The 14,803-nt window shown below is 37.8% G+C and overlaps 1 protein-coding gene across 2 annotated transcripts in view; it reads right to left on the bottom strand.

Annotated features, from left to right (window-relative positions):
- The window catches only part of MIGA1 (mitoguardin 1), a 41,797-nt gene that overhangs the window by 11,505 nt on the left and 15,489 nt on the right, over nucleotides 1-14,803 (bottom strand). For both annotated transcript variants that reach the window (XM_027463783.3, XM_072042179.1), the window contains exon 8: nucleotides 3,723-3,823. In XM_027463783.3, coding sequence (XP_027319584.1) covers nucleotides 3,723-3,823 — 101 coding nt within the window. The remainder of the gene's footprint in view (nucleotides 1-3,722; nucleotides 3,824-14,803) is intronic.

Consider the following 14,803-nt stretch of genomic DNA (forward strand, 5'->3'; position numbering starts at 1 on the left):
AAGTATGATGCTTGAGGAATTTGTTAGAAAGTACACAGAACAGGAAGAATTTCTCAAAGTGGGACAGAGCTTTCTTGCTGCCTGTGACATCACCAACATTTACTAGGAGCTGCAAAGTTTCTGGTGATGACAGTAAGAGGCAAGTTTTAATCCTGGATATTGTGTTTCACCAAATACCATGAAATCGTTTCAGCTTGCTCAAACCAGCAGGCAATGGTTTGTGGCACTTCAGGTACAGGTTGTTCAAAGAAATAATATTGGCATTAGTGGTGGGAATGACTTTGAGGATGAGTTCTTTCCTCCCTTTCTCCACGTATTTTAAGACTATAATTTAAGGTACTTCCACACCTCACTGAAGTTGTTTTGTTAGAATGGGTAGCTCCTCAAAACTTGCTATCCAGGGCATGGCAGACTGCAGCACTGCCATGTTACATTTTTTTTGAGGTAAAACTAGTCCACATCAAATTGGATGGATTACATGAACATGGGGGAAAGTGACCAGGATGAGCACAATGACTCCTGAGAAAAATCAAATTAGCAATTATAGTCACATTTCTGAAAGCAGTTAAACACAGAAAGGTGTCTTTATTTTTTGTAATGAAACAGGAAAAAACCTCACTTATAAATGCTACAGGAATACACATTATTATTTGCTAACATAATTCCCTTTGGTATTCCATATTTCAGGGAAGGAATAAAACATCTATTTGGAAGCCAGAAAAAAGGCAACTCTACCTTTCGGTGACAAAGCACTTTTGGAGCATATTCTGAATATAAAATTCAATTTCAGAATTTAAGGGTTTTGTGCCATTTATAAATAAGTTTAGACATATGGAAACCACTGTTCTTTCCCAGTTATTTAAGCCTTTTCCTTCCTGCATTATTTTGTTTCAACAGATTTGAATTGTGAAAGACAACCTTCCTAAAAATTACTGGGAGTGTAGAGAGGGGGGGAAATGGGATGAATAGGGTTGAGCAGAGAAAACACAGCTAAAGCTTTACTGAAGTCTTAAAGATTCCCTCTAAGCTTTGGACTGAGGCAATATTTTCACAAGGAAATCAATGTTTGTTTGATAACAGATTCAGTTGTTACTAACAGATGAAAGTAAGACATGATAAATGTCTGTGCACTGACAATGGAGAGACAGCAATGTAACTCACTGTCAGGGAGAGCAGGAAAAGAAAAAAGGAAAGATGGCAAAGAAGTCAGGAAAGAGAGGGTGGAGACCTTTATCTGGCACACTCGCTCTTGTATATTTGCCAAAGGTGGTAGCCATTTCAACCACACAGTAGATGAGATAAGAATATGAAAAGAATATTGACTTTCATAAATGCAAGTTGATGACAGATGGGCTCAAATGGGGAAGAAAACACCATTATTTGTCACAGTACACAGTATCAACAAGGCAAATAGTTATGCTAACCATCCCCTCTCCAGTGTTTCTGAGAAGCCTATGTATTTAGGAATGGAAGTCTGGCTGGGCTTGGGGATGGCAACTGTCTGTCTAAATCACCTTCATGAGGATTTGGACACCTGTATATTGTAGGTGTCCAGGTTGGCACAATTCCATGAGTCATCTAGTGCATGATCCTCAGTACCCTCTTGACTACCAGCTGTAGCCAAGATGAAGTCTTGGCATACCCTACTGCTCCTGTAGAGCTCATCAAAAAGGCATGTGATTTAACCTTTGCCAATCATTCCAGTTTTGTATACTTCTTTTTTTGAAAACTGTTTTCCTATGATTTATCCTAATATGATACAGCACAACATTCTTGTTGCCTCCTAAGCAGTGTCCCTATTGATTTCCATCAATGTAATCTACCTGTCTCTTGTTTTAGGATTCCCTGCATTTTTGCTTGTATTGCTCCAAAGGGCAGAGAACTAAATTTGAGACGATTGTGTGTCAGCACAGGAACATGGAAATAGCTTCCAGTTTCTAAAACCAAAGCCACAAAAAATACTTAGTGCTGCTCCCTGGGACAGGATGCAATGCAGAAAGAAGATGAATAACTGTCAATATAGTTCATTGCATGATGTGACCAGAAAAAATTCTACTACTGTATGATTTCCCAGAAAGTGAAATTACCAATTGGTAAATTCAAGTGGCAACACCATCAAACTTCAAGCTGCTGTGGTTTTGCTAGTCTTCAGGATTCCTCCTAGAAGATTAATCTATTAAAATTCTTCAGTGAAGTCTGACAGAGTAGATCAGAGAGCACATTCTATTGGTACATGCTAGAACAGCTAGAAAGGAAGAGAACATCTTCGTAACTTCCTTCTGGAAATAAAGCATCGACAGAAAAGGCTTCGATGTACCAAAACGTGGATACTATTTTCAGGATACATGAACACAAAAGAAAGGTCTAAGATTGTTGCAAATTTTGAGTTGAACAATTCTTTAGCATATACTGAGACAATTCAGCTTCTGGATGGGATGATTACTCCCCGAAGGTGATACATCCTGTTTCTTTAAGCCAAGCAACATAAATGAGCATAATGGATTGTCCTGATCTTCACACACTTACAAACATACTGGAAAGTTCATGGGAGAGAAAAAAAAAAAAAAGATACAAAGAAAGCATACAAACTGTAATGGTTTACAGTTACGCTCAAGAGTTGATAGAGTTGAAAAAAGCCAGAACTGTGGTCTCATCCAAATTACAGGAAGAAGTCTCTATAGACACAATCTTTGTTAGAAATGGATGCTAAGCATACCACCACAACTTAATGGGAATTACTAAGTCAAGGTAATTGTGTCATGGAAAAACAAGCCATACAGTCGACAGTCAAAAGATAATTGCAAGCAATGCCTATGCAATTGTCTCTTTTTACAACTGAGTTTAGTAGCTTAGTTGTAGTGAATATATGATAGTAATATCTAACACAGAATATATGTATTGAGACTAACTGCTTTCCTAGTAATTTGCAGAAGAGTGCTACTCAAGATCACTTCAGCTCCTGAGAGACTATGAAGTGAGATATTCCACATTCGAGGAAGTATGTCACTGCATACAAGATCCTTTCAAATACACCAGTGGAGCTGTAGCAACTTAGAGCCAACAGGCAATGTCCTGTTACCTGAAGATTATTTCTTTTTGTATTATTTGTGGTCTTATCCAAAAAGGTGAGGGAAAGTTAGATGATGTATATAATACACTAAAATATGTATATTTTCTAATTTCTAATTAGAATTAGAATAATTTCTAATATTTTACTCTCAAAAAACTCTACTCCAAAAAAGACAAAGTCTGTTTCATACATCTTTATATTACCTAAGACAATAGGAAGAAAGAAAAGAAAAATAGAGAAGGCCAACTGAAGGTAAGAGGATCCAATGGAACATCCAATGTAAAGTGCCTCTTCATTAATGAAAATCTGAGATACATGGAAAAGCATATTCTTTCTAGAAGGACTTTAGAAAACATGCTGCCAGTCATCATTCCTCCTCACGTCCCCACTTCATCCCCCCAAAATACCGCAAAAAATCACAAAACAGCAACAACAACAAAACAGCTAATAAGCAAACTGATTCCAATTTTGTAATTCAAACAACTAGGAAAAAAGGTTGGGTGGTTTTGTTGTTTGTTTGTTTGTTTTTGTTTTTTCTCACCATAGGAGAAATATGCTTTGCTTAAAATGATTAGCAAGAAAATAAAATTCTTAATTTCACTGTTCAAACAGATCAATGAATCTTTCAAGAAGCAACCTTCAAAAGTCTTACCTCAGCTGTGGAAACGAAGGAGTCTGTTGATGCGATGCTTAGTGTGTCTCGAAGGGCAAAATCATCCATATTATCCTTTACAGTAATATCTGTATTTTTATCTTTAAAATAAACAAAAAAGATGAATTAAATTTTCTGATAGTTTAATAACTTGAAGCCTTTAAAGTGTTTTTCATGTACACTTTAATGTGCAAAGTACACTTTTCATGTACTTCTTCTGGAAGGCACTACATTGTACTACTCTGAGTATGTACTCCTGTGATCTGCTGACATATGTAAAGGTGAGTGTATTTTTCTGTCTTTAAAGTAGACTTACAAACATCATCCACAATGGACAGAGAAAAAAAGATCTCTCACTAAGATCTCTCTCACTAAATATCTTACTTTGCTATGTTGATCTAAATCCTTCTAAATTTTTAACTTGGCTGTATCATAATATAACAAAGGTGCAATGCTTTAGTAGCAAGGAAATATTATTCAAATAAAAGCTATTGATAAAAAAAATAGGTTTCAGCTTCACTTGAACTTTGTTTCCTAGTTTAGCTCTCATGCGTTATTTCATCTGCTGATTTTCCAGCAGAGCAGGAGAAGGTTTTGATCTTCACTACATCCCTTTTTCCATTGAAGCAACACATCCAGAAGCACTTCCTATAGCACTACAACTATTACGGCCTTCAAAATAACTTATATTTTATGCATAAAATCATCTACAATACGGTTTCTCTGTTTTCATTTATTTTATTCTCAGATTTCAACTGTTGCACATATTGCTCGCATCCATTTTATTTTTTCTATATAGAAACACTTCCACAGAAGGATTAAATTCGTAAGTCAGTAAGTCAGACTTTGGCTTGATGTGCCACATACTACATTCTCAGTAGAGCACAGGCATTTATTTTGGGTTACTTTACCTTCAGACATTACACATGTGTTGCTAAAAGTCTGTTTTATTTCCAACAGTCAGCAGCAACCAGTTACCCAATGTCATCCAGATCTGTTGCTATAGCAATACTTTTATAAAAAACACTATTACATAGCAAGTGGCCAAATGCCAATATACTGGACTGGTTTACTCATCAATTGAAACGCTACAATCCACATATCTTAACTATTATTTCAATGGTTGTTATGGTTTTATTTGTTACGGACTTGGAATGACAGCTCAAAAATTGTACATAATAAATATCTGTCTTTGAGACTATTCGCTGAGGGAAAAAATTATTAAAAGTTTGGAGGAAGATTTTACTAGATGCTGCAACATGGCACTGAGTTAGAGGCAGCTTCCAACCTGTAATCACAGCTCCACCAACATTCACAGGAAAAATCTCTGATTTTTCAGATCCTTCTTGATAGTTTATCCTTGCTTCTAACCTCTAAAAACCAAGAAGAAAGTACAGCAGCATTCAAGCTGGTTGTGAAACAATCATAGACTGGAATCTGAAGAGCTGGAACACAAAAACAAACTGTGGTCTGTAAAGCATTTGCTTGACATCTGGTAAAAGTGGATGGGTAACATGATGTTTCCTCCTTATTTTTAGCTCATAATTTGCGTTAATATCACATTAAATTATTTTCTAATATCACTTTTTCACATCAGCAGTTGCTGGAACTGCAATAACACTGTTAAACTCTGGGCTGCATGGGGGGTTGTACAGCCTGGTCATGGATTTTTCCACTGAACTTCTTGTTTTGGCTAAGTTCTTTTCCGTAATAAATTTGCAATTAAAACAAGAGTATCTACGTCTCAAGGTTAGAAAAGCTCTCTAGCACCTGGTTCAAGTGCAATCCAAAGAAATACTGTTTTCCTGACACTCCCAGTCTATAGGCAACATCTCCTTCCTGAGAAGTAAACAGCTATATACATGAATAGCAATATAAATTAGAAACTCTCATAAGAGTAACAAGTGGGCCATACTGTTAATGATCCTACTGATGGCTTTACTCAAGATGCTAAGATAAGGACACGGCTCTTATGTACACCAAGTGCAGCTGTCAAGTAGTCTCATATATCAACCTATTTACAATCTCAGAAAGTCTCTGTCACCCTCATAGGGATGTCCCAAACACAGTTAAGGCAGTAATTTCATAGGAACTTTACATTGTACAACGGCCAGAAACCTCATGGTAGAAAAATGAAAGAACTTACTTTTTTTAGTAAATGTAGCAAGAGTCATTAGGAACCTCAGTAACAGTCTACTAATATGTCAATGACGGATTAAATTTCTGATAAAATACGATTTTTGTCATTCTAAAAAGATTACCAAGTATATAGCTAAGTCCAAGATGATTCATTACACATACCTAGCTATAGGGATACAATTATAGGGGAGAAGGAGAAACAACCAACCAACTGACAACAAATCATGCCATAAACTTAGTTTGTTATTCCACAGCAGGATAGGAAATGAAAAGAGTAAAAATTTGTTGCTGTTTGTTTGTTTTTCCCCAAGTGAAGAGCTGTGGTTTTTTATATTTACTTTTGTTTAAACTAAGGCTGCAATAGCTGACTGTGGTAGCATTAGTTGCTTTAAAAAAAAAAAAAAAAGTCAACAGAATATTTGTAATTTACTTTTGCTAAGGTCATAGTTCCAATACTCCTAATATGGGCCTAAAATTTTCACTTAGATAAAATGTTTGTGTTTGCTGAATATAGAATACCTGTGTTTTCAAAAAACTCAGAAAACACTTCTCACCATTACAAAATGCACAACTTCTGCACGTTATGACAAAATACTGATTCATAAAAGGTCGCTAATATTAAGTGAAATAATATTAATACCTTTGGCAAGTGGTATGTCCGTACAAATGGGAGTATACCCAAATAAAAGAACACAGCCTTGTCAGCTATTTCTGACTTTCTGGCTACCACCGCCCTAATACTCTAAAATACCCTTTGCCTAGCAGATGCTTATTGATACCTACACTGTGTGGAGAACATATTATTATGAAAACAGTAGGGTGAAAATTAAGTTACAGTTAGAGTACATACCATGCAAGTACCAGGAGAACATTCTTAGACATGAGAACATGAAAAAAGAGACAGCAGCACAATGAGAATCCCGGAATGAACAGCTGCAAGAGGAACCCACCCACCCGTGGCTGCATCTGCTCATACAGCCAGCCCAAGTTCCTATGGAGTCCAATACCTTAAAGAAAGAAATACTAGCGAGGATGTGAGCTTCAAATATACTGTACTTATTTGAGAAGCCCAGGAGTTATTTACAGTTCGTTTATATTTGTAAAGAGGATGAAGTGGGGTTTCAGATGTGATACTGACAACAGTAATTGCCATAAAGACTCTAAGCTCTGGTGCTTTAAAATGCATAACTGGTTCTAAAGTTAGATTAAGGGTATTCAAAAATGCTAAGAATACAGAGTATGGCTAAAGCTTGTGAAAGTAATCCCAGCTTTATAAGATTATGCAAACAACTATGTATTCAAAACTAAGCAGGCTAAAAAAAATATCACATCTATTACAGAGTACTAATCTAGGATATTTATTTGTCTTTGTCTCTGGTAGATTCCTGTGGTATGACAGACCAAAAAATAAACTTCTCAACTCGCAAAACAGCATTTGACCTTAGAGATGGAATTGCATAGAAGTCAACATTTTAGTATTCATTTGGGAAGTATGCATCTACAAATAACATTTTAAAATTCTGAATGTGTGTGTGGGTCATCTTCCCTACGACCCTGAATGAAACATGGCATGAGTTTGCAAGTGAGCTCTGCACTTATGTGCAGCAGTTAAAAAAGGAAAGCACTTATCCCCTGGCAAAGAATTCACGGAGAGTTAAGGAATCTAGTTCTGAGTGTCACCGGTAAAGCCATGGCTTCCTATTATCCCCAGCCACCCACTTCAGTGGCACATTAGTGCAGTAATACATCACAAGCAGGAAAGCAGGATGGGAAAGGAAAAGCACTTCTACAATGTAAGCCAACCCCTTGATAGACTCTGGAGAGGAGTTAGCCTTGCAGAGAAATCCACTTATGAGAAGTCAAGGTACACTGACAGTAACACGTTCCCCATATTCTGCCAGGTTACCGCACAGGCAGCCGCCGTGCTTTGTGCTAGTCACATCCCTCAGCTGTGTGGCTTCATGCCTAGACAGCGGAATTACAATAATCAAGTTCAGAGAGCACAGAAGCATGAATTACTATCTAATTCAATTACAAGAGAATGTGTCAGTGTCTTATAGCTAGGTCACAAGCAGCACTGTGTTTTGTCAACACTGTTGCTGAAGCATCCAAAAGCAGCTTCATTTACATTTATAAATAGTCATAACTCTGACGGTGTTGACTGAATATTCTTTAAAAATTTGTCAGTCCTACTAAGTAGCTACTAATGTATTACATGAAGTCTTCCACCGTGCACCTAGAAAGCACTGAATTTTACTTCAAGCCACGCTTATAAAAGGAAACCAATCTCAACCTTCAGATAGCACCTTCCAATGGCTGGGTCACTCAGCACGCTAGCCAACGATGAAGCAGGGTGACCACACCAACCACTCCTGATTTAACACTTACTGTTAAGTTACTCATTTACAATTTCTCAATAACACAAATACCCAGATTTAAGAAAGTGCTTATAGCTGGGGACAACTCAATTTATTGTATACAAACAAAGCTGTTATCGCCTCAAGCACAAAAACATTTTAGCTCAGAGTCTTTTAAAAATATCTAACCAAATCTCATACTTTCCCAGTCCGCCAGCGTGCATCACCAGTAAAACATCTCATCATTCTTTGTCAGGACTGCTTTGATGCGAACCAAAATGCACTAAAAGCAAGAACTACTCAGGCATTTGTTTAAAGGGAAACAAATCCCACTCCAGTGCTTTCTGGCTGTCCTGCCAGCGCGTGCCCCCACCTCCAGCAGGCCTTGCTGCAAACACACCACTTCTGCTCCCCAGCATTTCGCTAGGAACTCAGCTATCAGAGCAGTGGTTTAACAGAAAGGAACAACTGGGGAACACAGAGCATGGGACAGCACTGAGCAGTCACACTTTTACCTTCCTCCTAGCACTCGTGGATCTTCACAGACTTTTAAGGTAAGCTTTGGCTAAGCTAACTGCTGAGCCTTCCCATTATATCCTTCTTAACAAACGCCCCAGTTGTTTTCATGCAGAGAACAACCGTCTGGAAAAAAGATGCAACTTGCTTAAAATAACCTTATCATCTTTAGGAGATTTTCCACATACTTTAATGGCAATTTCTGGGATGTTTGAAATAATACGGTTATTTTCAGACCTTCACGCCACTGACTTTGTCCATAACATTATATTATCTGCTGACCACCACAAGCTTAACGATGTATGAAACAGAACAACATGGCTGCTGCTCTTATATTCTCAAACTGTAAAATCAAGCACCTTGAATGCTCTCATCCAGAGGGAAACACAGCACAAATTTGATAACTGGATTGGAATAGTTTTGATGGTTGCCAGAAATACGATTTTGTTGCAAAGAATGTGACCTGTGAAAACTGCTCCTGAATCATTATGACATGCTTTACTTTAAGACCCATATCTCAAAATAGAAAGGCCTCAGCATTAGGAATTCTCCGATTCAAATCTGAAAGTAGAGGCAAGATAAACACTCTTGGTGCTAGATTATTCAAATCTGAATTTTAACAAAATACAGCACCATCTAATGTGTAATTGATAATGCAAACTAATACATCGTATGTGCTGATAGCTTAGAAATCAGCTTAGCAAATACAAAGTAAACATATGCCTATATCCATTTTCTTGATTTCCTGTTCCGACTCTCTGCTTCATGTAGACATATGAACTTGACACAGATTTGAGATGTATATTTTGCATAAACTACATGTCACTGCTAGGTTCCTCCCTGTCATACAGGTTCTTATTTCTTTGAAAATGTAAACTTCGATTATTTGTAACTGCATATTACAAGGTTCTACATTTTTAATGAGTTACACTTTTGTGTAAATTCTTTTCTTTGTGGTGAAGCTAAAAATCAGTGCATCCGGATTAAATGCCTATCCTTTACACAACAATTTGATTTCTGATCACCCTCCTGTTTTGAAGTAATAATTCGGGTAACAATCAGCCTCTGTACTTATATTTGATTAAAAAGAAAAGATTTGGCAATCAAGTTTGCTCAGCTGTCTAAGCTGTCTTAGAGTCTGTTTAGATGGATGCGCAACACAAAGCTGTCACTTCATCCTTTTTATCAGAGTACTCTACTCTCCTGTAGTTCAGAAAGCGTAACATCTATCTCGGCCATTGCAAAGTCTAGTTTGAATTCACATGATGCTTATTTTAAAACGTAGGCTGTCCACTGGAGATTTATAGCACAGCACTGTGAAGACTGCCAGATGCCTTAGTCATCAGATTTGAACGTCACCGCCTTTTCTTAGTTCTTCACATCCTAAAAACAAGCACAACCTGCCACTATTTTTGCACATGCACTTTCTACTGACAATAGAATGGTCTGTTCAGTCACATACAGCGTGATAGCACATTAACTCTCTGCGATGCAGAGCAAATTCAAAATGCAGTATCACATTTAAAAGAAAAGGAAGTACAAGATTAATTTTGAGGCCTACACATCTGGAATTAGCTCCTTGAATACATTTCCTACATCAGAGGTTTCCATAAGCAGGTTAAGTAGAAAAGTCTTCTCACAACATTTGAGAGAGGAATCTCAAAGGTAAATGAACCTATCCCTTTGTCCTCTGTTCTAGCACACCTATGTAAATCTAATAAACACCCGTGAGCATTAATAGCATGATACTTGGACAAGTTCTTTACTATTGGTACTTCTTTCCAACACCGTTTTGGCTTCACTGACATGTTGCTCTTGATAAGAAGAGGAGGCAGTAAGAACAGTCAGTGAAAAAGTACAAAAATTGCCAGCAACCGCTGCTCAGCACCTGAAACTTTTTGCTTTACCAAGTTCCTTAAGTAGTTATATACATGTATAAAAAAGGAAAGAGTAAACAGTTTAGTAAGCTAGCATATGGACTATTTTGCTCAATACAGTACAAGAGTACAGGATCATCAAGCACATCGATGAATATCAGTTCTCTCTGAAGCAACATTTTAAACACAAGATTGCTGCAAAGGCTTTTTCTTTAGCCAGTGTTTTACGCTTCAGGGATGTTCACATTTCAAAGTGAGAGAGACAGACTGACAAAAGGAACCTACATATTCATTTGCTCTTCCATTACAAAAAAAAGTATACTGTGTAGCAGTTGGTAATAACCTATTTTAAAAGAATGAAACACTCTACTCCTGAGAAACAGTTATGCTAATATGCACGTCATTCCGCCTGCAGGCATGAAGACAGTGATAAGAAAGATAGGTAGGTACCTTTTTTATCCCAGGAATTAATAGGAAGATAGAAAGACAGAACCAACTATTCAACCATTGACACTCAGAGAACTAACTGTTAATCAGAAGATGTAAATATATATATATATTTTATTTGGACTAAATACTCACATTCTGTATTCAAAATGGAGACTGTAATAGAATCATAGAATCATAGAATATCCTGAGTTGGAAGGGACCCTTAAGGATCATCAAGTCCAACTCTTGACACCGCACAGGTCTACCCAAAAGTTCAGACCATGTGACTAAGTGCACAGTCCAATCTCTTCTTAAATTCAGACAGGCTCGGTGCAGTGACCACTTCCCTGGGGAGCCTGTTCCAGTGTGCAACCACCCTCTCTGTGAAGAACCCCCTCCTGATGTCAAGCCTAAACTTCCCCTGCCTCAGCTTAACCCCGTTCCCGTGGGTCCTGTCACTGGTGTTAATGGAGAAAAGGTCTCCTGCCTCTCGACACCCCCTTACGAGGAAGTTGTAGACTGCGATGAGGTCTCCCCTCAGCCTCCTCTTCTCCAGGCTGAATAGGCCCAGTGCCCTCAGCCGTTCCTTGTACGTCTTCCCCTCCAGGCCTTTCACCATCTTCGTAGCCCTCCTCTGGACACTCTCCAACAGTTTCATGTCCTTTTTATACTGTGGTGCCCAGAACTGCACACAGTACTCGAGGTGAGGCTGCACCAGCGCAGAGTAGAGCGGGACAATCACCTCCCTCGACCTACTAGCGATGCCGTGCTTGATGCACCCCAGGACACGGTTGGCCCTCCTGGCTGCCAGGGCACACTGCTGGCTCATATTCAACTTGCTGTCTACCACGACCCCCAGATCCCTCTCTGTGGGGCTGCTCTCCAGCATCTCATCGCCCAGTCTGTACGTGCAGCCAGGGTTTCCCCGTCCCAGGTGCAGGACCCGGCACTTGCTCTTATTGAACTTCATGCGGTTGGCGATCGCCCAGCTCTCCAACCTATCCAGATCCCTCTGCAAGGCCTCTCCACCCTCACTCGAGTCCACAACTCCTCAATTTAGATTTGACACAGGCAAACTCTGGAGGAACAGCAGAGTAATCCTAGTTGTCACTTGAATTTCAGGGCAGAAAGGGCAGAACAGTCTTACAGTATTCTGCAGACTCCAGAGAGGCCACTCTGGAATGTGACCGGCTTCTGCAAACCCAGCTGCACACAGCATACATTTTAGGAATCCAAATTCATAAGAAACATGCGTAACTTTAAACAATAAGACATAAAGAATATCTTAAGTGCCCTACTGATGGGGGCCTGCTTGCCTTCCACTTGTCCCTGACAGTACGAAAGAATGAGACAAGGATCCTTAAAAGTTAGTTCTGAATGGGGTTCTTTCTCTGAACCTTTGGGTTACTTAATAACACTGTTTACCAAACTTCACTTGAAAAACAGATCAATAACACCAAGACTACTAAATGCATTTTTAATAACATATTAATACCTGAATTATAATTAACAATAAGTGCAATCAGACCTTGCAATTTAGTTTGACACTGATTAGCAGCTACTTCAGCAAATGCAGTTAATGCTGCTGTCTAGTCAAGCTATTAGTTAACCCCAGTTAAAGTAAGATAAAGCAAAGAATATATGTAATATATGTAATTTGGGACATCTGGAAATATTTAAATGGTTGCCTTTAAATATTTGCAGGCATTTCTACACGTAGAGCAAGGGCAGCTTTAAATAGCAGTAGAGAATAAAGCCTCGTGTGATCGGCATGTGCTCTTGAACCAGATACTCTACAGCACTTTGCTGCAAACAGGATTATTAGGTAAGGTGGGAGAGAGCATACAGACCAGATATTGCACAAAGAATGAGAAAACTGGCAGTATTTTCTTTTTTAATTTATATTGAACCATCAAAAAAGGAAATAAAACTTATTTTTAATAACTTTTTGTAACTGACTGCATAAATAACGCGCACGAGAGAAAACCGATACACAAACAACAAATTTTACTCTCTCTGTTATTCCTCACAACACCTATCGCTATAACTCTCCAGAAAAATAGATTTAGTCCCACATATAGGATCAACTTTGAAAAGCTGGAAAACTGAGATAAAACTTGAAAAAAATGGAAAGATATAAAGAGGCCTTTAGGAAAGGAAAGACTTACACAAACAACTTTTGCCTTCCAGAGTAAACAATTGGATAAAGCCTATATGAAAACTATATCACCAGTAAATAGCTGTAGCAATGGTGTATGGAAAGCACTAAATAACAGAGAGAGCAAACAGCAATTATGGAAGACTGCTACATGGATACCCTACAACCATTATGCCAGGCTGATTCGTAAGGGCCTCTGACTTAAATGGCAGCACAATTTAAATGCAGTAGGCATAACACTTAAGAAATATAGTTGGCTTTCTCATGTGTGCAAACATGACACTGCTTTCATTTTAACCCTTTGAAAATAAATAGCAGACAAAAGCTGTTTTACTTTGCTGTCAGTTGACTATTGAATTAATAAAGGAACTATAGTACAGAAAACTAAATGTACTGATTTTATATGACTCTGTCAATATTTCATCTTGATATTGTGCTCAAAAGCAATCACAAGAAGTTGAAATGTAGTTGCTGCTTTTTCAAGATTAAGCTAACGTATGAAATCTTTTTATCTCTGAACTATCATTCTGTCTGTATCTCTTCCTCCACTTTCTCCTTTCATTTTGCCCAAGAATATTCTAAGAAAGGCTTGTCTGAAACAGAGTTTAATGTAACAATAAATTATTTTTAGTAGAAGTTCTAAAACGGGAATTAGGCCTATGGGCCAAAACATGTTCTTGATCATCAGTTTATATAACCTCACACTGCCCATACCCCAGCCAGAAAAACAAACACTTATCCCACCCTCGCAACTTGCCATCTGTCTGGTATGAGTTTTCCTGCCTCTGGAACATTTATACTCAGAATGTATATAAACACATAGAAATTAAGTGTGCATATATCCTTTTTAGTAAGAAAAGGAATTTGTAAACTTTAACTTGTTAAGATATGCTACAAGAATGTGCCAGAGGGTTTTTTATTTTAAAGAAAAAGCAACTTCCTGCCTTTGAAAGGCACATATACCACTTTTCGAAAGTGTTAAAAATTAAGTTATTAAATCAAACCCTGACATGGGGGAAAATGATCACTTACCCTTACACAAAAAGTAGGTAAATACCCGTTAAATGGTTAAAAAAAAAAAAAGGCACAGAGAAGATATTGATTAGAACTAACACCAGAATGGTCAACAAATAAAATGCGAAAGAAATACACAACAAATAAGCACGTTGCAGTCAATGAGTTCTTGAACAAGAGCAAATATGGAATTGATGAACTACTAATTGTTGTTTGCAACTTTTCACAAAAGCTAATGACAAAAAAGCAGCTTAATATAAACCTTTAATAAGGGCTCTACTGTTGATCAAACTACAGATGGCAGATACTACTCCTATACCAAACAATGGATGGATATAAAGAATTAAGACATACTGAGCATTGTCAATGTAACTTGAGAGGAGGAAAATCATGCCCCACATCTTTTAAGACTTTTCTGAAGTAATCAGTTAGCTCATGGGGAAAAAGTAATTTAATTAACAGCAAACAAATGTACAAGAACAACCTCAGCTATATGAAGGCAAAAATGGGATTTGTATTAGGAACTGATCATAGAAATGAAGCACATAAGTGATTGTCCTTTGGTTATCTGGTAGAAAATACAACCAGAAC

Source organism: Anas platyrhynchos, chromosome 8 (genome assembly GCF_047663525.1).
Source record: "Anas platyrhynchos isolate ZD024472 breed Pekin duck chromosome 8, IASCAAS_PekinDuck_T2T, whole genome shotgun sequence".
Taxonomy (NCBI): domain Eukaryota; kingdom Metazoa; phylum Chordata; class Aves; order Anseriformes; family Anatidae; genus Anas; species Anas platyrhynchos.